Below are 25,510 nucleotides of genomic sequence, written 5' to 3'. Positions count from 1 at the left end.
TGGAGACAGTAAGTCACTCACTGGGAGAGAGAGAGAGAGAGAGAGAGAGAGAGAGAGAGAGAGAGAGTGTGTTTTCATAAATGAACACTTTAATTAGGCCTGTGTGGAAGACATGAGCAGTGAGAGAGGAAGACAAGGCACTGACACACTGTAAGGGGGGGGGGGGGGGGGGGGGCTTAGGAAAAGACTGAGAGAGAGAGAGAGAGAGAGAGAGAGCACGGGGACCTCTGCTGCTCGCGCCTCCTCGCGGTGCGCTCGCGACGCACGCCAATCCGCGGGAAGGCTGCGGGTCAGTGGCGGCAGAGAGAGAGAGAGAGAGAGAGAGAGAGAGAGAGAGAGGTGGAACCACGGAGACAAACGTCTGTCCCTCCCCAGCAGTCCCTCTCCCGTCTCTCCTGTCCCTCTGGGGGACGCTGTCCTCCCCGGTGTCCTCCCCGGCGGTTCGCAGCCTCTCGCGCGCACACACAAAGTGGGGGGATCGGTTATGTGACGAGGAGGGGGGGGGGCGTGTTGGAGCGAAGCCCGGAGAGAGGGAAGCGGGGGTGATGACGAAGAGCAGGTTCCTGCCGCTCACCGGGAAGTTCGGCGCCCACTTCCAGACGCCGCTCAGCGGGGAATGAGGGAGCCGCCTTCCGCCAGAAGGATTAACCCCACGCCCGTGACTCCCCCCCCCCCCCCCACCCCGGCTGACGGAATGACCCCGGGTTTCTGGCTCTCTGCGCCGACAAGCGGTCCCAACGATGACGCCCGAGCTCACCTCCGGATCGTACGCGTTGCCCGGCTGCCTCTGGATCGCGGTTCTCCCATGCCCATATTTGGAGCTATCTGAATAGGCGGCGAACGGGACGCAGGCTTTACACGTCCAGGTCAAGCGACCGTCTAATGTCCGTGCTGAGTGTGACGAGCCTTGCTGTGACATGGAAAAAGCGGGACTCTACAGCCTCCTTTATTACTTCATCCTCAATTCGCCCTTTGTGGTTTGCGCCGACGGTAAGTGTGGAGAGGAGGCGAGCGGGGAATGGCGTCGCGAAATCGGCCGCGGCTGTTTCGAAAGCTATAGCCTACTTTCAAATAAATGGCAGCTGTCCGCAGGATTAAACATGCATCCTGCCAGTGTTGAAACTAAGCCTGTGCATTCCCGCTGTACACTCGTTGCTTCTGGGTGAATAGTTTGGGGGGTGAGGTGGTGGGAGGGGGGGGGGTTGTAACGGAATGGCCCAGCTGTGGCCCAGGAACAGGTTAGAGAGAACTGCTTTCCATTATTTGATCAAATAGAGCTGAGGCAGATTATAGGTCACAGGTGCTCCTGTAAAGTCTATGGATCACGGTTAATGGGGGGGGGGGGGGGGGGGGGGGGCTGTAGGATGTGCAGCAAAACTCTGGATTGTTTTAGGTTTATGAAAGGGGTTTCACACACACACACACACACAGAGAGAGAGAGAGAGAGAGAGAGCAGTTCACGTTCACGCCACTCATTTGTTAATCTGCCTTGCCTCTCTCTCCCCTCTTCACATGGCCAAAGCTGCGTTTACTGAAGTCCCCAAAGATGTGAGTGTGGGGGAGGGAGAGGACGTGGAGATGCCCTGCGCCTTCAAGGCTGTCAGCTCTGCGCCCATGTCTTTGGAGATCCAGTGGTGGTACCTGAAGGAGGATGCGCCTAAAGAGCTGCCTCACGAGCTGCAGATCAGCGCCCCGGCCAACAGAGCCAAGGTAACGACGCAAAACACCTTCGCTTAATTACGCATAACTCAGGTCTGCTGATAACACGCTTCTGCATTTGTACACCGTGCATATGTGCATGCACACTGGCCTGTATTTGTAAATCCACAGGCTTGCAAATATCCGTGTCAGTCCTTCTTGAAATGAGCCTGTTGCAGACAGTATTTTTTATTTTTTATTTTTTTTTCTTCCCACATTTGTTAAGTAAGAACCACCAGTGTCATGCAGTTTATCAGCTCACCACAGACTCCTCCTGACATGTGCCCGACCACGGCTTTATACCATCAGACAGAAGCAAAGGGGGCATGTGCGTTACTCAGGCCCATCGGTGTCATCGGACTGCAGAAGGAGCACTTGTTGGTTATCGACACCATTACATTCCTCTCAGGTCCGCTGCCGAAAAACCGCCATGATAGGATGTTTTGGCAGGACGCAGTGGGAATTACTCCCCCCCCCCTGCATGACAAATCAGTCTTTTTCAGTCGTCAGGAACAATCACATCTGCGGCATTTCCTCTGCGGTTTAAGCACATTCAAACATGCAGGAGGGGGGTGGGTGGGTGGGGGTGGGGGGGCTGAGGAAAAAGGCAAGTGAGAGAGAGGGAGAGAGAGAGAGAGAGAGAGGTTATCAATGGCGTCTTTGAGAAATGTACGCAACCAGCTCTGCTCATGCCATGAGCATCTTTTAGTAGTTTAACAGTTGCTGTCGCTATCCATTGATTCATTGAACATGCTGCATACGTGGGACTCACAATGCTCTCTCTTTTCAGGTCGCTCCCAGAGAGGCCACGAAAATAAGTGTAAGTGTCTTCTCTCCCCCCCCCCGACTGCACGGACTGATGTGTTGACCAGCAGGCCGTTCTACCTGCCATGTGACGACTTAGACCCGTGTTTGACAGAGCAGCACTTAAGCACGTCCTGAGAGAAAGCAAACGCCCACCTGACATTGTGATTAAAAGGTGGAGCGTAGCGTTTCTCCCATTGGCGGACACTCTCCTTTCTTCGGGCTGAAACCGTTTTTCTGTGTCTCTTTATGACGACTCCATTAAATGCATTGAAGGTCTGGTTTAACACTCGAACCACAAGCTTTTCTGCCTCTTCTTCTTTGATCTTGGCACCTCGAAACGGAAGTTCACGAGATCCTTTTTATGTCTATTTATACACATTTTAGTCAACGAAATCCTGTGATTATTATTCACCTAAGGATTTCTTCAGTCTTCTGCTGTCCCAGTTTCTTCAGATATGGTGTCAGTGTTAAAGCCGCTCTGGCAGGTTGGCCTATGATAATATGTTAAATTTTTACAGTCAAAGCGTGACTTTTATTAGGGATAATTGAGGCTCCATGAGAACTAATGTGTCGGTCTGCTGAGCAGCTAACACAGGGTCTTGACTTGGGGCCTGTGCGTCCACCTCTACTCATAAAACATGACGCTACCCTTATTAAGCTGATGATTAATGCGTACTAAAACTGGTAGTTGTTCAAGCGCTGCTGCTTGCCATTGTTTCAGCGTTTCTTTCTTCCTCTGCCTCGGTTCCAGACCGTGCGCGTTCAGGGCAACGCCATCTCCCACCGCCTCAGCCTGTCCAAGGTGAAGAAGGAAGATGAGGGGGTGTACGAGTGCCGCGTGTCTGACCTGTGGGCCGACGAGACTCAGGAATATACGGTTCACGCCGCGCTGCGCGTCACACCGGGTGACGGCATGGTGGCCGAGGAGGCCGTGTCGCACATCCAGAACCGCTGGCCTCTGAGGAATACCAATACAGCGCTGGGAGGGGGCGGAGCAGGGAGGGCCACCTCAGAGCCCGACCAGGGGCTCGCAGGAGGTCAGAGGTTAGGGCAGGGGAAGCACCGGGTGCCTCAGCAGGCCCAGCCCGGTCTCCTCCCGTCCATCTCGTCCACCACCACCTCGGTGGCCAAGTCGTCAGCCTCACCTCTGCCAGGGAATGCAGCCATCCTCCGGCAGCAGCATGGAGCTGGTGAGTGAGCGTGTCAGTGTGTGTGTGTGTGGGGGGGGGGTTGTGGGGGTGGAAGTGAAACAGAGCCACAGTGACCCCTGGTGGCGGTAGAAGGGAGGAAGCACCTGAGATTTACACTCCCAGCTCAGCAGACTGCATGTGGCTGCAGTGCTGGTCTGCATCTGTCTTAAGGTTCATCCATCTTTGCAACTCAGATCTGAGCAAATGTGCTGTAGTTAAGGGACCCTTTATCTTTGTGTTGTTGTGGAAAATGTTTCAGTCTGAGATTCACCAAGGAGTCTTTTCATCAATTGCATGTCCCCCTTTTTTTGTGTGTACAATATCTGCGACACACGTGACAAGTTGTTTTTCCGTGTCGTATTGGACACAAAATACTTAAAATAATAACATCCTGTTCATACAAATATATGAAGTGTCTTTCATTTGGCCCCATTTGGAAGTAGAGACACAGATATAGTATGTGGGAGGACATTTTGTGTTATGTCCATATTGTCTTATTCCAGCACCAGTAGTGACTCCCAGATTTGGTGGTAAACCTGTGTGTGAGAGTATGAATGTCTCTGCATTCACTATCCCGCAAGTGTCCTCTCGTGTGTTGTGAGCGTGAAAATGAGTGTGATCGCCCAGCTCAGCATTCTCCATCTCCATCATCAGTTCATATGCCATACCTCAGTCACACGTCTGAAATCTCTTTAAATCAGGGGAGAGTTTTTGTTTTACTTGTTTGCGAACGTGTAACACTTATTTATGACAGCGGCTTGGCAGATGGCATGGGAGGGATGGGAGCAAGAGGGGGGTGGAGAGTTGTAATCTACCTCCCCATGGCTCTTCTACCTGACCCAGTTCTGTTCGATGAGGCGTACTTGTGAATAATTAAAACTCATCCGAGTCTGGTAGAGTCTTGTCTGATGCAGAGCGCAGTCAGTCAGCCTCATGGACTGTATGACAGGTGCTGTGTGCAGGACGGAAACATGCAAATACTGTGTGCACGCAGTACACATCAACATCTATACTGCCATGCGCTGGAATTATGTTGCTATATGACAGGGGCTAGTCAGATGTGTGGATGTTGTTCCTGCTGTTCTATGTGTGTGTGTGTGTGCTGACGTCTGAGTGTCAGTCCACTGTCCTCACAGCTTTGATCAGGCAGTCAAAGGCTTCTCACAGGGACAAGGGAGAGGACTGCTCCTACACGTGTAGCCTTTTATGAGAGATGTCTGAAAGATAAAGCAATATTAGCCAAAGAATCAGGCAACGATAGCTTAAGAATATGTTACCATACCAGGCATTTAAAATTTGGGTGCATTACAGTGCATACATGTGCATCTATTTAACTCTGTTTGCATGTGTAAAAACAGTTAGAATGATCGTAGGTGCAGATTTGCCTCTTTTAATATTTGCAAAAACTTGACGGAACAGTGTGTGCAACTTACAGGGAACATGTCAGGGAACCTGTCAGGGAACATGTCAGGGATCATGTCAGGGAACCTGTCAGGGAACATATCAGGGATCCACCTGCAAGAGAAAAAATACTACAGCATAGACGTTTGAAAACGTTCTGCCAAAATAAATGTGACATGTTTGACACACTTGAGTTGATGTAATGTGTGCTCATCTCTGTGTGATTGCAGACACTTGGAAACAGTGTCGTGTTTAGTTTAATCAGGACAGGTACTAATAATACAGCCGTTTCTGCTCCAAGCATTGCAGTTATAATGAGGAAACCCCTCTGGTGGTCATATGCAGTGAGGTTAAATGGGGCAGGCCCACCCTGCAGACTGGTATGGCCAAATGCACACAGCAGGTTTGGATTTATTGCAGTTCACTGGATATTACTGGACACAGAGTTCATCCTCCTGTATCTATGCACTTGTCAATAAGCCCCAAACCAAAAACAGACTAGTGATTAACACAGAAGTTGTGAAGCCATGTGTCCACTGTTCATTTATGTAACCTACATCTGTTGGTTATATTCTTGGTGATTACTGACGCAGCACATAAAACCTCACAGTCAGAACCTCCTTTTATGAGGGATGTCTGAAAGAAAGTCAGCATCTGTGTGTGTGTGTGTGTGTGTGTGTGTGTGTGTGTGTGTGTGTGGATAAAGCTGTATTAGCCAAAGAATCAGGCAATGATAGCTTAAAAATATGTTACCATACCAGGCATTTCTGACATATCAGCAATTTAATATTTGGGTGATAGATTCATCACAATGCATCCATGTGCCTCTATTTTCTGTTTAAATGTGAGTTTTGAGTGGATAAAGTGAACATTTAACTTTGTTTGCATTTGTAAAAACATTTAGAAGGAGCAGATTTGCCTCTTTTAATATTTGCAAAAACCTGAGGGAACAGTGTGTGCAACATACAGGCAACCTGTCAGGGAACATGTCAAGGAACATGTCAGGGATCCTGTCAGGGAACTTGTCAGGGAACATGTCAGGGATCCTGTCAGGGAACTTGTCAGGGAACATGACAGGGATCCTGTCAGGGAACATGTCAGGGAACCTGTCAGGGAACATGTCAGGGAACATGTCAGGGATCCTGTCAGGGAACTTGTCAGGGAACATGACAGGGATCCTGTCAGGGAACATGTCAGGGAACCTGTCAGGGAACATGTCAGGGAACATGACAGGGAACATGTCAGGGATCCTGTCAGGGAACTTGTCAGGGAACATGTCAGGGATCCTGTCAGGGAACTTGTCAGGGAACATGACAGGGATCCTGTCAGGGAACATGTCAGGGAACCTGTCAGGGAATATGTCAGGGATCCTGTCAGGGAACTTGTCAGGGAACATGACAGGGATCCTGTCAGGGAACATGTCAGGGAACATGACAGGGATCCTGTCAGGGATCCTGTCAGGGAACTTGTCAGGGAACATGTCAGGGAACATGTCAGGGATCCTGTCAGGGAACTTGTCAGGGAACATGTCAGGGATCCTGTCAGGGAACTTGTCAGGGAACATGTCAGGGATCCTGTCAGGGACGCAGCACATTAAACCTCACAGTCAAGAAGCTCGACTTCAAGCCCAATCACTTAATGCCTCTTATTGTTTTGGCCATTTCAGAGCAGTTACAGTGATGATATTAACTGTTCTCTGCCTCGCATTTCCATCTGATACAAGGCTGAGGAGTCCAGAAAATAAAAGGTGACCATAATCTATTACTTGACTAACTATCAGTGAGAGGTGGACTCCTGCTACAACCTCTCCAAAACCGTGTAAATAAGTATACACGGCCAATTACTAATTTACGGTCACTTGTGACTATAACAGTGACTCTGACCCCCACTGTGTTAAATTGCAGTTGGTGTTGTGCGAGTTCCCTTAGATCAGCAAATTCTGGTGTTATTGGCTTGTGACGAGGGGTCGGGCAATATCACCTAAAATCAATTTCACGATTAATTGTCACATTTACCCCGGTAATGATTAATATCCATTAAATGCACTTATTCACTCTTTGTACTGAACAATAAACCCATGGACTATGACAACATTTTTTTCATACCACAGGAGAGACTCTTTGACTTGATTTGCAGCTGCTGGTTAACACAGCTCAGGAACTGTAGCACCAACCGGATATTTACGCTTGCAGTCATGGCTCACTACCAACCTGACGCCCAGCACCCCGCCTCTCTCTCTTGCACACAGCAAGCTTTGCTTTCCAAAGTGTTCCCGACATGGACACACGACCGACATGACATCTTTTTGTGTACCAACTCTTTCTCATCTGCCCTGCCCCCCCCCCCCCCCCCCCCCCCTCAGCTGCATTCCGTTCGGCACGCAGAGTTAATTACATCGCTTAAAACTGCAAGGTGGAACAATGCTGATTGGACTGTGACCGGCTGTGTATGTAGAGGGAGAGTCTGTGTTGTACTTATGCCTATATGAAGGCATGAATTTATTCAACAAATCAATATGACAGAAATTAGGTTATAATGTCGGTTTCAGATACCTTTCAAGTAATTGCCCAGCCCTAATTGTGACCCCTTTAAAAGAATAGGCGTCCACGCTGGACCCCCAGTCACAGTATCACATTACAGTATCTTACAGTTTCTTGAATTCCTTTGTTTAAAAGGTGCATTTAAAAGATGAATAGACCGACCAATCACAGCACAACAGAGTGGCACCATGCTTTCTTCTGCAAGTCCTCAAAAAGAAACTTTACCTCCAAAAGTCAAAATGCTCATCAAACAGTGGAACTAAGGTCCGCCTCTGACCGGGAAGGGAGCCAGTCATAGTTTAGGATAATGGGGTGGCCCATCCCACTCTCTGGACACGCCCGGGTCTCTCAAAACTACTCGTACTACCTGTTGCTGTTGGAGGTCCGGCCTCAGGGGAAAAAAAAGCAACAGTTCGAGAAGAGTCCCAAAAAAGAATACAAGCAATTGCACTGTTCTTTTTTTTCTTTACTGTTTCATTATTCGTGTCGTGACACCTCACATTTATTTTGTGTCTCAACAACCCCCCTGATTGGGAAGCACTGCCTTGGATAATGAGTAGCCGAGGAAGGCGGACTGTGCGAATGTGCTGTGATATCTCATACTGTAACCAGATGAAAGAGCAGATGAAGCATTTGCAGAGACAAGAGACAAGAGATCTGCCGGCCGGCCACTCGCTTTTAATTCAAGTGAAATTGATTTCATGGAGCAGAGGCTTGTTGATTTAGCTTTCCAATGTTGGCTTTTATCGCTGGGGCGGCTAATAACAGCACAGAAGAGTCAGTGTGGTTCCATGGTTTACGGATGAAAAGAGCTGGACTAAATCTCGGTGAAGGTTTTTTTTCAATTATTTATTAGAGCTGTCAATCCGTGACTATATTTTCAACATGTTGCAGGTTCTAGAGGGTCTCCTGGAGAGATTTCCTGGCAAAATCAGAGGGGAAGTGAAATCCTTCCCATACATTGCAGTGTTATTGCGTGAGTTTCACGAGTGAGAAATCAGATTAGCCCGTGTACCCGTGGACAAGGAGTCAGATCAAGACAGCGTGCCTCGAATGGGAGTTGGTTGGCAGCTAAAAATAAGAATATTTAAAACCTAAAACTTGACAATCAGTCAAGCAAAAATCCATTTCAGTTGAAGGATAGAAATGTCTCTGTATGGTGTTTCCATAAAAAAAAATAAGGTAAAAGTGCATCAGGAAACGATGAAAAGCACGTACACAGAACTGCTTAACAGGTTCAGAGACTGTGTAAGCGGTTACTAACAAACTATTCGAATGGAATGACATTGAAAGAAATGATCGATGTCAGCACTAACGTGCACAGTAGATAGAGCACGAGAATGAAGGCAGGCTGTCAGTGTCAAATGATCAAACTCTTGAGGCTTTGTGTCATTTCTGAAGGTCCCAATGAAACCGTTTTTTCTGCATCCCGGATCAAGTTACGTTTAATCCACGCTGTATTTGCTGTGCCGAGAAACACACGCACGTGGCTTTCTGATGCAAACATATTGACATGACTGAGGGCACACGTCAAGTGTGAACACACTGATGGTGAAATCGGGCAACAGAAAAGTGATTTTTACATCTGGCTGAAGTGCAGTGGCTGATCACAGAACAATTCTTTTCTCTGATCTTAATCCAGATGATCCCGTGTTGTCCTCTTTGCTCAAATACATTTATTGTAGCTTATGAATCGGCTTTTTTTTTTCTCTAGGAAATGCTGCCGAAATCAAACAGTCCTTTTGTCGAGTGCACGGCTGACCATTCCACGTTCGCCCGGGGTTTGTTTTTCTGTCTAAACTGCTGTTTTGCTTTTGCTTCCTGTCTTTGTCACAGCTTGGGGTCTACGTTCCTGAAATGATTGAAATGATTTTTATTGCACTTGTGGTCGTCAGTTATTGTAATCTAGAATAGAAATTCAGTTTTCAATAATTGCTTGACTTGATGTCTAATGTGAAATTTGCACCTGGGAAATGTGCTATTATTAATTCCTGATTGAAAAGAAGCATTAGATGAAAATGCGCAGCATACAGCCAGTGCAGATTTGAATCAAAAGTGCTCCTGATTAATATTGCGGTGGTGTGGGCTGATATTTTCACAGTTGAGTCCTTGAGTGGACTGTCTGTTACACACTAAATCCAATACACTTTAAGTGGCTCGCTGACACTTTTCTATTGACAGAAGAACCCGGAGGAATCCATCTTGGCAGTTTTTCTCCCAGTTTCCTCAGAGTTGATCTGCTCTAAGTATTTAACAACAGATGAAGGTTACAAAGCGTGGCAAAATTCGAAGATGACCTCATGCTCGCTCTCGGCTCTGCTGCCTTATCCTCAGTAATAACAGTGATAGTAATGTTGTGAGAGGGGGGGAGGGGACTCAAAAACGCAAGCATCTGTCACTTTTCTGCAATGTCATCTGACAGCTGAGTGGCAGAAACAATTAATATGGGGGGGGGGGGGGCGGAGGCGACGGCTGGCAGGGGGAGAGGGGGGGGGGGTAAGCTTACAGGTGTCTCAAATTGCCTCTCATATTTTAATTTTTCAATCCGGTGGTTCGGTGGCCTTGCCTACTCACTGATAAGCCTGCCCCACCCCCGTCTCTCTGTCTGTCCGTCCCAGTCATGTGCTTTATGCTGCATTCACTGAGTCCTCGTCAACTTGTAAAGGTGGGAAAAAACGTTGCATGACAAGTTGTATTTACGAGGCGTTTACATTCAGATGCTCTTCGATCACAGTCACAGCCACATTGTTGGCATCGGTCAGGTCATAATGAAAGACCGCTGTTTTGTGAACTTCATGTTGTTTTACGACAGAATGGAACTAAACTAAACTAAGTCATTCCCAACAGCGTTTTGATGTATGTTTGTTGAAACCTAATGATACCATTGACAGCTCTGCACTTGAGTTGCTTAAACCTACATTAATTCGTTTTTTTTGGCCACTCAAGCTATAAACACAATATTGACACAATATTTCAGTAGGAAGTTGATATGCCGATGTGTCAGCAAACAGTTTCTTATTTCCGCATCCAGCAGTCAGAGAGCAACATGACCCGTCACGTGGAGCGGTGTTTGTGTCACCTGATGAATGTCAGTCCAGTATTCTCGCTCTGTTAGCTCTGTTTTTGGTCTCCACCAACTCCTGAGGGAAATACCTGGCTCATATAGCTGCTAAATGCTCCACGATGTTCACCAGCTAGTCTCTAACTGTGTTTGTCTGCTGTTTGCTGCTGAGCAGGTAGGGCACAGTGGCTTTTTACAGCTTTGTCGCTGAAAACAACGCTATGAGAGCAGTGAGAGTGAACCTGAACAGTAGAAACAGCTGAAAGATGCTAGCATTCTCTGTAGAGCTGAGGGGAACTGCAGAGTCAGGTGGGGCTTTGTCGCTATGAGCAACACATCTTTACATTTGAGCCATTGTTAATTTAAAAACATGGATTACCTTTAAGCTTCACAAATCCGAGACATCCCTATTCAGAGCTTTTAACCTGACTGGCTTCAAGAAACTATATATGGGATGGGATTAAGTGATTTCCTACTTTTCCCTAAATGCCTGTCGGGGAGAGCTTTCCTGTTTGAGAACAACTACAAGTCGAAATGTGTTTGGTAGCTGCCATGCATTCTGATCCTGAGATCCTGTCCATGAAAGTCACAAACAGATTCGGTGACAGGGGACAACCCTGGTCTAGGCTAATACCCACTGAAAACGTGTTTGACTTTATGCTTATATAAAGGCTGAATGGCTCATAGCAATGGCCACAATACCCCATACTCTGGCAGTACCCCCCACAGAACCCCCAGGCCTTGGACACCTTCTCCAAGTCCAAAAAAACACATAGACTGGATTGGCAAACTCCCATAACACCCCTAAGGGTAAAAAGCTGGTCCACTGTTCCACGACCAGGACGGAATCTGCATTGAATCTGAGGTTCGGCAACTTTCCCAGAGAGGCTGGGCAGTGTGATACCCTGATAATTGGAGCACACCCTCCAGTCCCCCTTTATGAAAATGGGAAGCACCACCCTGGTCTGCCACACCACAGGCACTGTCCCTGAAGAGGTATGTCAGCCAAGACAGCCCAACCAGAGCCTTCAGCATCTGTACAGCACCTGTAGCCTTACCGCTGAGGAGCTTCTTTACTACCCCAGCGACCTCTGCCAGGGATATGGGTGAGGCTTCCCACAAGTCTTCAAACTCTGCCTCCTCCACAGATGATGTGTTGGTCAGGTTCGGGAGTTCCTCAAAGTGCTCTTTCACTGCTCAGCACTGCTCGGCAGTTCTCCTCCATTGCTAAACAAAGCCTGATCCAAGCCCTGCTTTTCCTTCCGGAGTCATCGAGCGGTTTATATGATGAATCCAAGATTGCAGCTTGTGGCAGCACGTCTCTTTGTGTGTGAGCACGTTTAGTCTCCGTGCCTCAGTGTTTGCTCTGGTCTTGGGATTATTCATATCAATGTACGGAGTTTACCCTCTAAGTTGGACATGATCTGGATAAACTCAACAAATGTTGTTATTGTTGTCTCATCTGAAAGATTTCTAAATCTGTGCCTGATAAGGATATTTGCATTAATGGCTACAATGTTTATCATTCTGATAACATTCATGTTATGTTAATGACGTGTTAACATATCATTCCGTCAAAGAAAAGGCGGTGGAGTGGCTATTTATATCTAGCGCAACTTTGGCGTTAAATTAGTACTTACTGAGTCTGTAAGTAAAGAACTTGAGTTGTTAGCCCTTGATGTAGAATTATCTATAAATCACCATATTATTCTGGTGAGATGCTAACGGCCCCCACCTGCCCTTAATAATTCATTGTCCACTCTTTAACTCCAATTCTCCAATATCTAGTATCTCCAATTATTGACAGGACCACTGACAATATTCAGGTCTTTATCGTCACCTCCTCCACCACATTATTTACTATATACATAAATTGCTAAGCTCAGCCTTTCATTTGTACACTGATGACACTGTCATTTACTGCGTTGCACCCACTCCTGCTGAGGCTTTTGCGTGTCTTCATATGCGTATGCATTTGATTAGCATTGTCCGAGAGAATTGTAACTAGAAGTGGTCAACAAATTGAGTCGGTATCTACTTTTAAATACTTTGGGTTTTTCATTGATGGCCACTTGTCTTTTAAGGTGCATATCCGGCATATTACAAAAAAGCTGAAGCTATTACTAGGATTTTACTAGTAATAGGCTGCTGCTGGTTGTGGAGGTGGTGGTGGCTGGATGCTGGTTGTGGTGGTGGCTCAATGATGACACAGTGTCAGGAGCTGGTGGTCGTGTGCTACTCATTCATTGGGTTAATAGTGCATTGCTCATAACTGACTCCCATGTGGGTGACGAAGGAGAAGTGGCACTTGTAGGCTCAGTGATTGGATGGTGAGAATTAAGAGGCTGTTTTCTCAGATATTAAAATGGCACAATAACAGAGAGAAATGGGAAAATATGTGGACGGGTAGGTAGTCAAGAGGAAGAAATGAGAGGAAAAACATTGAAAAAATACAGCGGGTTATTAACTGTAGTATTTAAGAGTGCCTACGTGTTTTAGAATAAAATAATGCTGAGAACATTTGCATACTTATACACCAACCCAAGACTCAAAGGCAAAGAAAATCATGGTGGGTGGATGTTTTCTCCATGAGTGCCACAGTATCTCAACCTGCAAGTAAAGAGTGATTATAGCTGAATCTGCACAGGCTCTGTGTGTGTGTGTGTGTGTGTGTGTGTGTGTGTTTGTGTGTGTGTGTGTTCACATGTGGAACTTGTGGGCGGATGTATGTTGTTTTCCATCACATTTTCACAGGATTTACCCTTTCAGTATATGTGAATTGAGTGGTGCTGTAAGACGCTGCTGCAGACCTTTCTCACTGTTTTCCCAGTGGTTGCGATAACAAGTCCTAAGTAACCAAAATGTCGACGAATGCTTGACGTGGTGCGTGTGTGTTCATGTGTGTATGTTTGAGTGCGTGATTGTGCTTGTGTTGAATGGGTTAAATGTATGTTTCAGTCTAGCTCCCAAAGTAGAATGAAGGGAAAACAAGATACAATTTGAATCACCATCAATTTACAAGTATTCACTTGTAAGCAATATCTGAAACTCATTTAGACACATGTAATGATGCAGCAGTGGCTATAGTATGCATTGGAGGGCAGGAATGTATATGGTGGGGGGGGGGGTGGGGGGGGTTGCAGTATATATTCAAAATCAAATACCAGCCAAAGTGAGACATAATCTAATGCCTGCTAATATTGAAGTACTTTGGTTGCAAATTAATTTACCACATTTGAAACCTCTTTTGGTAGGATGTTGGTACAGACCTCCAAATGCAAAGGGAATTCATTTGGAAAAAGTGTTATGCAAAGTGTGTGATCTTGGTAATGAGATTCATTTACTTAGGAGATTTAAACATTGACTGGAATATGTTACACTGTGCACTTACAGAGAAGCTGCAGGCTACAACTAATGCATGTAACTTAGTCATGTATTTACACATTTTAGTCATTTATGTTCAAATGCATTGTCAATCCCAGTGGGGTGTAGTGATTATAATTTAGCGGTGCTTTTAAGAGAGACAAAGAGTATTCCGATCAATCAAAACATTTTGTGAAGAGTCATTTACAGCTGACATATGTTGGGAACATATGTTGGGAATATGTACTAGAGAAGGATAATCCAGGTGATGCCCTTGAAGTCTTTAATGTGTTATTTATGATTGAGAAACACACACCAATTAGAAAGCAGACAGTCAGGAACACCCTGGATAGATGAGGAATTGAGGGAACTTATGGAACAAAGAGATGATGCAAAAAATGTAGCTATCATGTCAAGCTATGAGTCTGATTTAATTTATAGGAGGTTACGGAGTTATGTATTTAATCAATAAGAAAAAGCTACTGTTTTATGGAAATGAAATTAAAGATGTTAAAATGACAATAAATATTTGTGGAGTTTAGTAAATGGCATGATGGAACGTAGGGCCAAATCCCGCCCAGCATGTTTTGAAGTTGAAGGGAAATTCTTGACTAAACCTTAAACTTAAATTGCTAATTAAGTGAATGATTATTTTCATGATAAGGTAAACAATTGGAGGAGCAATATGCACCAAACAATTAATAGTACCTCCACAATACTAATTAAGGATTTAATAATGAAGAATAAGAAGTGTAAGTGTCTGCTTCATAAATGCAAGGACATACCAGTATGGCTCCACTTAGCATTAAAGTGGATGGAGAGCTACCTGAAAAACAGGAGGCAGACCGTTTTCTTTAATGACAGACACGTTACTTGTGGAGTACCTCAAGGCAGCTGTTTAGGGCCACTGTTGTTTTCTGTTGATCTTCCATTAGTTTTAGAAAAGGCTCAAATTGCTATGTATGCAGATGACTCAACAATATATGCAGCTGCGGCATCAATAGGAGAGCTGAATAACATTTTACATAAGGAGTTAAAGTTAGCTTGATCACTGATTCATGATTTGGTCCAGTGCTTCAAGGAAAGACAAACATTCAGGTGGCAGCTTCTCATGTTTAGCTGGTGCTGACCGTCACTTTCACAGGTTCAAATGACAAACATGTCTGGGGGGGCCCATCAGATCATTTGTGAGGGAAGAAGCTCCTCTCTGTAGCACCACTGTACAGAGTGTCCCTGTAGTTGTAACTCCCGCTTAATGTCAGTTTAAGGAGTCTCCAATTAAACTTTCATTCATAACATATCAATAATTTAATCTTTTAAACTTCAACGTTTTGAATCAGGACCTTCAGTGTTTGGATCAAGGAGCTCATGAAAAATAAGGTGTGTCAGATTTAGTAGCTACAGCTATATTACATGTCATCAACATTTAGGTTAATGGAAGTATCTGATCGAACTTGGCATCAGCAGATACCCACCATTGCATAAGGGCCAGAAAAACTTGATCTTCATCCCTAAAGCATCTATAAAGATACTATACATGCAGCTCAAAGGGGGTATTCTGCTGTATTAATATTAACGTTTAATTATAGTCAGCCCAGAACATGGGCAAGATTTACATCATGGCCTTTTAATAATAATTGCAACATGTTAAATAGCTCCACCTTATGGACTCTTTAAAGAAAGCATTTTCTGTGAAAGCTCAATGTCAAATAACCATATTTAAAATATAAAATTGTGTATTGACCTTGATTGGCATGAAAGTTAACTTTTGAGTCAAGGACTTCTGGGATGATGGTGTCAAGGTCCACAAAGTCCCTTGCATATGTCCCTGGGGAGGTGAGGTGTTGCAGGATGTAGCGCGGCTCCATGTGGACCACATCATCCACTGACCTGTATGCCCTGTAGTCTTTCAGAAAGGACGGTGACGTGGCGTCTGGGCCGGGTGCCTTGCTGATCTTCTGTCTTCTGTCTGAAAGAGCCGACACACATCCTCTTCAGAGATCCTGAGTGCTGGTGGGGGGGGGGTCCGTGTGTGATGTCTGAGTCGGAGCGGGTAACGGGGTGTGAATGTTGGCTTATCAAAATTACAGTAGAACACGTTCAGGTCGTCGACCAGTTGATGGTTCTCCACAGTGCGTGTATGTGGGGGAGGGTTGGTTTCCTGTACCTGGTGATGTCCTGCAGGCCTGTCCACACATTACTTGAAAACCGTTGTTCCTCTTTGTTACTCCGATCTCTTTTGTCAGTGTGTTTCTGGCCAGGTTGGCCAGGCTCCTTGGCCTGACGAAGCTGCCTGGTGGTGTTGGAGTAAAATATGTAAAATTTTATTAGAGATCTGAAATTTGATGAGCAGCTTAGATGCTGGTTTAAGTCAACTACTAAGATGCTAAGATTCTACGAATATCACACTAACTGTTTATTCCAATACTGGAGTGTAATGAACATTGCGGCTTCTGGAGGGCGCTGGCAGGATTTTAGACTTTTAGGGCCCCTTAGGGTCTAAAGCGCATGGCGCAAGTACATTGCCAGGTGCGCCTGCAGTTGCACGTCTCTGTGAGTGTAACAAGCAGTGGTTACATTTATTTTTTCTTGATAATTCAAACTATTTAACACACTCAAAATCTGGTTTCAATTTAGACGGCACTATAAATTTGTAGCTGCATCTTCTTCGGGTCCTCTAAATAATAACCATTTATTTCCTCCATCACTTTCGGACTCGACATTTTCAGTGTGGCATGACAAGGGTATTACACAATTCAAAGATTTATATGTAGATGGTGTCTTTGATAATTTTGCCGATTTGTCATCTCGCTATGACCTCCCTGTTACTCATCTGTTTCGCTATTTTCAGGCTTTATTTCCTATTTCACTAATTTAGAGGTACTACCTGATTGAATGTGTGCCTGTTACTGTTGTACCTTTTATATTACATGAGTAACCAGTAGTATGTGTGTTGGTCGTGGTGAGCCGAGTGGGGACGTGGGTGGGGGGTTGTTCACTGTTTATTATGTGGCACTCTGTAAATTAATTTAATTATTTTCTTCTACATTTTTATCAGAGTGTTTCTGTTTTGTTTTGTTTTGTTTTGTTTTGCATATGTGACTGTGTACGTATGTGTGGGTAAAAAAGAAAAGAAAAGGCAATTTGTATTTCTGAAATTGAAAGTATTGTATTGTAGCTTTCAATAAAAATATTTGGGGGAAAAAAAATAATAATTCAAACAATAAAACATGTTTTCTTCGTGGCTGTAGAGATCATATGAGTTGATGTAAGAACTTGGAACATCAGAACATCAGGAGAGCATGGAGACCTTTAGATAGCAGGAAAATACTGTGCCAGACTTTAGACCAGGTTTTTGTTGGACAATGGCGCTATCGCTTTCTGCTGCCTGAAGATAGCAATGCGCCAACGATGCGCCTGTCCACACCTCATTTCAAGACCAACGCGCCCATGGGCGCACAGATGGGTGCAAGTACTTACACAACGTGGGTGCTGGGTGTGAAAATGACAATTGAAGTCGGTTGGAAACTGGCAACTGGACACTTGCGCTATAACACAGTGACTTTGAAGGCAATGCCATTATGGTTGAGGGAAGATGAGAAAATGGATTACTCAGATTGACTTGCGAGGATGATCAATAACCCTGCTGCAAGTCATTAATGGAATTGGGGGCTTTTGTGATCTGTCTGAGCCCCCTCCAGACAGAAGCAGAATCATTTGTTGACGACTGCTGGTGAAGTTTCTCAGTAGTCATATAGCATCTCTTACCACCTTGCTAAACCTGTACTTCACTGACTGACTGACTGACAGTCCAAGCCCACGCGAAGGGTTTGCAGTTGACTGATATGGGAACATGGAAAATCTCTGAAATGATTCCAGAGATATCTTAAAAGCATGTCTTACTGATTATTTCTAAAGGCAAAGCATTTCATCTTCCTGCGCAGTTTCTCTTAGCACATTGATGCGGTTTGAATCGGAGGACTTCAGCATTACACACCTCGCATATAGCAAGGAGAGGTTGTAGTAGGATTTATAATAAATCAACAGGTCAAATGATGTCTGAGCGGCAGTATCTCTCTTTTCTCTAGCACGCAGAGGTTGACAGATCAAGGGATGTTTCAACTCACCCTGAAGGGCCAGTATTGCTAAGAAAATGCGCGTCGCGCAAATGTGCGCCGCAGCTTCCGTTGACTTTGCGCTCACAGTCTTGCACGTGTTCGGCTGATCCAGCTCCTGACTGATCCAGGTGCTGACCCCTCCAGACATACGCTCAGAGTGAAGGAGACATCGAAGGAGGGGTTCAGAGGTGGGATTTCTATGAGATCACTACGCTCAGAGCATGAATCTTAACATAGTGATAGTGGTCTCTAGTGAAGCCCCGGTACACACATAGGCTTTGTCCGCGTGGCTAATGACGACTTGTCGTGGCCGACATTTCTAAAGCAGCGTCACATCATAGTGTTGATTAGTTTAAGGTTATACTTGAAATAATAATTTAAACAAAATGCTTCCAGTATTTGATTTATATCATCCAAGTGACTGTATGGCTATTACGCTTGTGGTACTGTACATATACTGTGTGGACTAGGTATGTAGTGTATTTAGCATAAGGCCTGCCACTCTGCCACAATCTAAATCCAAGCCATTTTCTTTATTTAGCCTTATTTCACAGAAAGGAATCCTCCCCTGCATGGCACTTGTTGAATAATGCCTCTCAAATAGTGGACTACTGACACATTACTAATGGTTTTTCGTTCTGGCCTGCCCAGGGGAAATTAAATTCATCACATAGAACACTTTGGAGAGGAAATACGATAAGTAAGCACATGTAAAGTTGTAGGACATGAGCATATTTCAAAGACCATATGTTGTGTTCTCTCCTGGATTTTCTTCAATAGCTCCCAGTGGCATTGAGCTGTCTGGATCGTACGTGTCTAGCGGTGATAAAGGCTCAGATTAGCTTATCAAAAGCTTTTTTCTTTTGCTTTCAAATTAAAGGCTCCACCGCCTTTCTTGTGAATAATACCCTGTCTTTACCAGTATTTATTTATGAGCACACACTATCAAATACGCGCAGTATGGCTTGAGAAAAAGCTACTTTCCTGCTTATATTCACTCTGTATGTTGAAGTGAAGATGCTTCTGTAACAGATTTGTCTTCATGGGCAGTCAGTAGAGAGAACCCAGGGAGGTCATACAGGGGAACACACATCTCCATTAGATTATACTGAGGGTGTCACATGTGTCAGTCTGGTGATAGCGGCTAGAGTGATATTTGGTGACCCGTCAGCAGGGACACCTGGTCCCTGCACAGGGTGTGTGCAGTCTGACCAGCACCCTGGACCAAGAGGGTCCAGTTTGCATTGTGATGTCAGACTGGGTGGAAAATCAGCTTTTTGTGCGAGCAATGCCACTAACATAAAAAGGGACCAACCTACTGACCATTATGCAAATCCCTGTGATTGTCCTATCAGATCAGATGTTTGGTATCCAAAGAGTTTTGGAGGTTCATGACTTTTTCCTCCACCTTTGCAAAACCAAAAACATGAGCAAAAGTGTTAAAAGGAATGGATTGAACAGGTGTAGCAACAGCAAATATACCCGGGGGGGGGGGGGCTCTGTGAATGGCAATGTCCCTCGGTCCACCATTTTGGTCCAGACTGAAATATCTACTTGATGGACTGACGTGACATTCTGTACAGGCATTCATGGAACGAATGACTTTGGTCCCCTGACTTTTCCTCTAGCGCCACCTGCATATCAAGGTTTTCACTCAAATATCTCTAGATGTACTTGATAAATTATTCAAGGTGTATGAATCTGATGATTCACATGATGAATCTCAGTGACTTTGGTGATCCCCTGACTTCTGTGCTGGTGCTGTTGCTATTGGATTGTTCTCGTTCCTCTCAGGAGGAATTGTAGCAACTGCGGTGATCCTCTGACTTGTCCAGATGATGCCAAAATTCCCATCAGCCTCGGCTGTACTTTGCGTTTTATGCTAATTATCTAATGTAAGCATGCTAAACTAAGATGGTGAACCTGGTAAAGCACTGCTGTGTGCAGGCTCGCAGCATGGCTGTAGACTCTTAGGGTCCTATCTTACACCGGGTCTGCTTGTTATCAGGGGTTACAGTGGGATTTGTTATGTTGGGGGGGGGGGGTTACCACAAGCACAAACACACATTCACTTGATGTGATGAAACAATGAGGGTTCCATGCCCAGCCACTATGCCGTGCGTAATAGCGCATAGGACCCCAGATGTCCCCCGGTGGCACCGCACAGTAGGACACCTGACATTCTCTGTGAGGGGATGAAGGCTGGGATCAAAATAAAGCCTAGTACTGCTGTGAGGAAGAGGGGGGGAAAAAAAGGCAGCTGACAGGCAGGAGGGAGAGCGCGTAAACCCATCAGCTGATATCAATCACTCAGAGGCTCTGATGTTCAGATTCTTACATCACCTCATTTGGGCCTCTGATCTCTACAGCCACGAGGAAAACGTGTTTTATTATTAAGACCAAGAAATCCTGAGACTTGAGCCCCAGCACAACTTACCTATGAATAATGAAGAGACTAAATACAAGCCCTTTTGCCTTACTTTGCACCCAGATCATGCCCCCTTCAACTGGCAAAAGGGGAGTTTAAATCGGGCCCTTAGTCTTCTTGTCTTATTATTAAACAATAAGATACTGTCAGTGTGATTTGCAGAATCCACTCGTAATTTTCTTCTTTCTTTATCTTCTACCTGTCTCTCTCATCCAGGCTGCGGTGCGATGAGCACCATGGACCCCCTCCTCTGCATCACTCTCCTGTTCCTGCATAAGCTCATCCCCTTCCTGTTGGCCCACTGAAGAGACTTCAACCAAAATGATGTCCACCTGGAACGTTCTCACTTTCTATACCAAAAAAACAAAAGAAACCCACACACACACACACACACACACAAAAAACAAGCAGCAGTCCGTGCCCACCAGGGCAGAAAGAGTCACATTAAATCGATGTATGCCGTTGCAACACATCACTGCAGGGAGTGAAAGCAGCGCCACGGAGGACGGAGGAGTCGGACGGACGAGACTAGGGAAAAGAGGGACACTCCTCGGACTGGAAACAGAAATGGAAGCTACAGCAACAGGACTGTTGACAGGGCAGAGTGTGGAGAGGAGGGGTGTCCTGTGAGCAGTGAACGACGGGGAGCGTCGCCACTGATCCACACACAGCACTTACGCAGCGTGGCCACATGAAGCGCTGCCTCTGCTCTGCACCGGCTTCGTGCATGGCCCTCCTCAAACACTCACACACTCGCATCCCAGCAGCATCGCAGCATTTCCACTGTCAATTCCTGTTCACTCTGACAACACACAGATCCCCTCAGTGTTGAGTCCTACGGCTGATTTAAACGTGGCCACTTTGATTTGTTATATGGAAGACTTCCGTGTTTTTTTTTTGTTTGTTTTGTTTTTCCTTCGGAAGGGGCGGTTTGATCAGCATGACTTGTCGATCATTTACATCTCCTTCTGTAGTCAGGCATCTTCATCATACAGAGCCACCGTTCATCCAGTGTGTTAGTCTGATGTATGCCATGTCCACCCCCCCTCCTACACACACACACACACACACACACACTTACTTTTGTTTCTGAGCTGTGTTCCATCATGTTAACAACAAATAATAAGCTGATATATTTTGATTAAGATAAGGCACACCTTACCATCGTTGTTGTTAATCACCTCCAATAATGTTTATTTTTATTAAATATATGGTGATCAAAGTGAGTCATTTCATTTCTATGAGACAAAAATGATTTATTGGTAACTTGTCAACAGCGGTTGAGATGAAGGTTTATTGTTTTTTGTAATAAAAGGTAGATTTGAAAGGTGTCTTATGTTAATGGCTTTCTTTCACCACAGACTGTTACTCACGATGGAAATACACAGGAAATGACTCATCACTCACGCTCGCACGCAACGCGAGCTTCATGTCCACGCAGGGACAACTTCCCTCCACTACAGGCGAAGCTTAAGTATGCTAATGCCATCGACACAAGCACTAGTCCCTTCTCTAGCATCACCATCATCTCAACAGTTCCTCGGGACCAACACTTGAGTCGAGGAAAAGGTCTCCCAAATGTTACCATGACGCTTGCCATGAATATTCATCAGTTGCTAATAGTTTGAGTGACTTCTAGTGCCACAAACAGGCCAAAGTTTCCACTTGTGCAAAAGAAATAACGTTAATAAACAGACGAAATGCGCAAATGCCATGCCGTGAAACGCATTGCCTCGCAGTCACGTGATTCCGAAGGAGGCGGGAAGTGAAAGGCAGGATGGACGAGATGGATGGAGGAAAGCCCGTAGTGTGCAAGTTGTTGTTTACTCATTGTGTCGTCCCTTTCAACATGAGTGTGTGTGTGTGAAATCTGGAATCTAAAAATGCTATTTTAAGGCCAAAATGACCTTTGACCTTTGGGTCAAAAGTGTCACCCATTCAGTGATCGTGTTGAATAATGGCCAAAGGACATTTGGCCTTTTGGCTAAAAATCATCGTCCTCCATCGTCGTATCCCATTAAACTTCTGTGTGACGTTTTGTCACATTTTCTGCCTCAATTCTTCAGTCACGGCCCAAAAAAAACGTGTTCTGTGAGGTCGCGGTGACCTTTGTCCTTTGACCACCAAATTCTAATCGGTCCATCCTTGAGCCCAAGCGCCAAATTTGAAGAAATTCCCTCAAGGCGTTCCTGAGAATGAGAGGTAAAAATCTGCTTCGTACAGCCTGTTCACACAGTCAGCCTGGTCCGTCGGCTGCGTAAAGATAAGGGAGGGCTGCTCTTCCACCTTGCTCACTCGGATCGAACCAGCGACCTTCCTCTTCTCTTCGTCCTTAGGCCAGAGCACTGGCTGGTGGTCAGTTCCCACAGGACTGGCTTGCTGTGGTTAAATAATTCTTAGTGAGCAAGCCCAACAGGCAGGAAGTGGTTTTCTTTTTGCGCATTGCGTGTCTCCGTCAGGGATACCGTCTTTTATACAGGGGATGCTCCCGTGAGCCGGAGTCCAGTGAGGCTGCAATCAGCCTGCATTAGGCCCATTCATGTACTGTCAAAAGGTTCATCTCTGCTTATCACTGTTAGCAGAGACCACACTTCACTGATGAACCAGAGAATGTCACAGAATTAGATTTTTAGAATGACTACAGATTTGGCCCACACGACTGTGCCGGTCTGAATGGAGTATTCGTGTCCATATTGTGAAGCATCGCAGGCAGAGACGTTGGACGCATGGGGTGTGACAGCATTACTGCAGCAACGCTTCTTTTTTTGTTGTTGTTGTTGTTTTGTTTTGTGTCTTTTTTAAATAAAGACTTGGTGCTTAAGTTTGTGTGACTTTCATTTCTGTGTCTGTCATATTTCCATATTTCCTCACAACACATGACAATGTAACGCTTTCACAGCCTGGTGATGTGAAAGGGATAATTGACGCCTGTCTCCTATGGCACTCTGCAGGCTCCGGATTTGAAAAACCAGCTCCACAGAACCAGCACTAGTGGCTATTTATACAAAGGCAGGCACAATATATATATTTTTTTACAGATACCCACATTCATTTTCTATACATTTCTATTTGAGTAGCCTGTAAACATTACATAAGGCAGGAGGGCAGCTGGTTGGCTGCTTTCGTCAGTTAGTTGGCAGCAGCAGCAACACCGGTGAAGCGACTGGGGACCTGCCATTTCACCCAGCCTTTTATTTGGACTTCCAGGTGGGTGAAAGTCACAGAAAGCCCAGCTAATCATAACTCTATACTATGCTAATTAATGGCTGTTGTTAGCTTAGAAAGGTTTGTATTCATGAAAATAAATCAGGAACCACAGCGGACCTACAGTATATAGACTATGAAGCCTGTTTGGCAATGTATTGTAGCTGTTAAAGTCACATTTGTAGGAAACCTGTGAACTTTAAGGAAACTATTTTTGGAATCTGAACTTTTTATTTGAATTATTTTTTTAAAATGTTAGTATTATTATTTTATTAAGTAGCGCGATATTTCCACTCTCATGCTTCGCCCATTGCTTGTGCGGACACAGAGGGGATGTCATCATACACAACAAAACCAAAGGTTAAATGCTAATTCAATGAGACAGGTGCTAATGATAATAGATACCGTGCTGAAGTTCTCGCTGAGGAAACAACGTTATCCCTCTTGTGATTATTTCTCCCCGTTTATCAGGGTTGTAACATTAGCAGTATTTAATATGAATAGAAACAAAGCAATCTTTGCATGTCAGAACTTTTGATGCACGTGCACGTTGGTCAAATTAGGCTGCCGGTTCAAGACGGTGTCACAAAAGAGGTAGGATGTTGGATTTCTGTGTGTTCTGAAGTGATAACGATGCCAGGAGATAGCCTAAATGTCCCTGATCACAGGTAAGTGACTGGTATGTTGACTTTGTGGTAAGACAAGACTTGAAATACTTCAAATTAAGTTGAGCTTGCTGAGGAGGGAGAAGAAGAGGAGGAGAACCTGAAAACTGTCCTCCAGATGAAAGAAAAAAAGCATTTAACTCCAAACCCGTGGATTTGTTCCAGGTTTGCCTCAACAGTTCGGGTGGTGGAAAGGGATAAAAAAAGACTGAAGAAAGGTAAAAAGCGGGGGAAGATATCCGTCACGTAATGAAAGACTTCATGCGGGGATGAAAACAGCTGATATTCCCGGGAAAAAATACACAGTGATCAAACACAAAACTGAACAAGGAGAAAACATACTGATAAAGTCAGCTGCAGAACTCCGCATTCAGTATAGTGCAAAAGTAATTTTTCACACGAGCCTGAGCCAGTAATATTAAATAGTCAGCTGGAGGCGGAGTTTTGAACTACAACTGACAGAATCTGCCGTTTCAGCCGACTACAAATGAGAAACCTATTTTCAGTCTGAAGTCAAAGACCCATTGGCCAAAAAGTACCAGCATTTGAGAGGTAAATCTGCCTCTACTGTACACGGCATGAGGGCAGTGCTAAATTAGAAAGCTTGACGGGTGAAGCAGCAGGAACTAAAAAGGGGATGGGGGTAAAGAGGCAAGAAAAAGATCGGAGCATGTTCTGATCCGCCGAGGCTCTTCGGTACCACGCCAACCGCCCCGGGTCGCATCAAAGAGTTCGGGAACCTGACGGGACGGACATCATCTTCTGTCATGGATCCGATGTACTTCAAGCATTCCTTCTATAAAGAATGTTTATAAGAATAATGCTTCCCCCACAAAGACGATGAGGACTAACTGGTTGGTTTGGCAAACGTATATATGTCTGATTTACTCTTTCATAGCAACGTGCGAGAAACTTTTTTGTGTTGTCAATCACCCAAGCTATGAAGCCGCAGTTGCCAATAGGAACTCTGTAACCATTTGATTTGCGCAAGTAACTTTTTCTTTTACAGTTCACGTTTCTATCACAGTTCACGTC

At 45.1% G+C, this 25,510-nt stretch overlaps 1 protein-coding gene across 1 annotated transcript; it reads left to right on the top strand.

Moving 5' to 3' along the window:
• The first annotated feature begins 887 nt into the window (after positions 1-887).
• Positions 888-20,911, top strand: vstm2b (V-set and transmembrane domain containing 2B). Its single transcript, XM_070910223.1, has 5 exons — positions 888-990; positions 1,523-1,710; positions 2,489-2,518; positions 3,257-3,695; positions 20,823-20,911. Exons 1-5 carry the CDS (start codon positions 918-920, stop codon positions 20,909-20,911), a joined length of 819 nt encoding a protein of 272 aa, XP_070766324.1. The 5' UTR covers positions 888-917.
• Positions 20,912-25,510: the final 4,599 nt, after the last annotated feature.

The sequence above is a fragment of the Enoplosus armatus genome, chromosome 1 (genome assembly GCF_043641665.1).
Source record: "Enoplosus armatus isolate fEnoArm2 chromosome 1, fEnoArm2.hap1, whole genome shotgun sequence".
In the NCBI taxonomy this organism is placed as follows: domain Eukaryota; kingdom Metazoa; phylum Chordata; class Actinopteri; order Centrarchiformes; family Enoplosidae; genus Enoplosus; species Enoplosus armatus.
The sequence above is the reverse complement of the archived record's forward strand: the minus strand, read 5'-3'. Positions and strand labels throughout refer to the sequence as shown.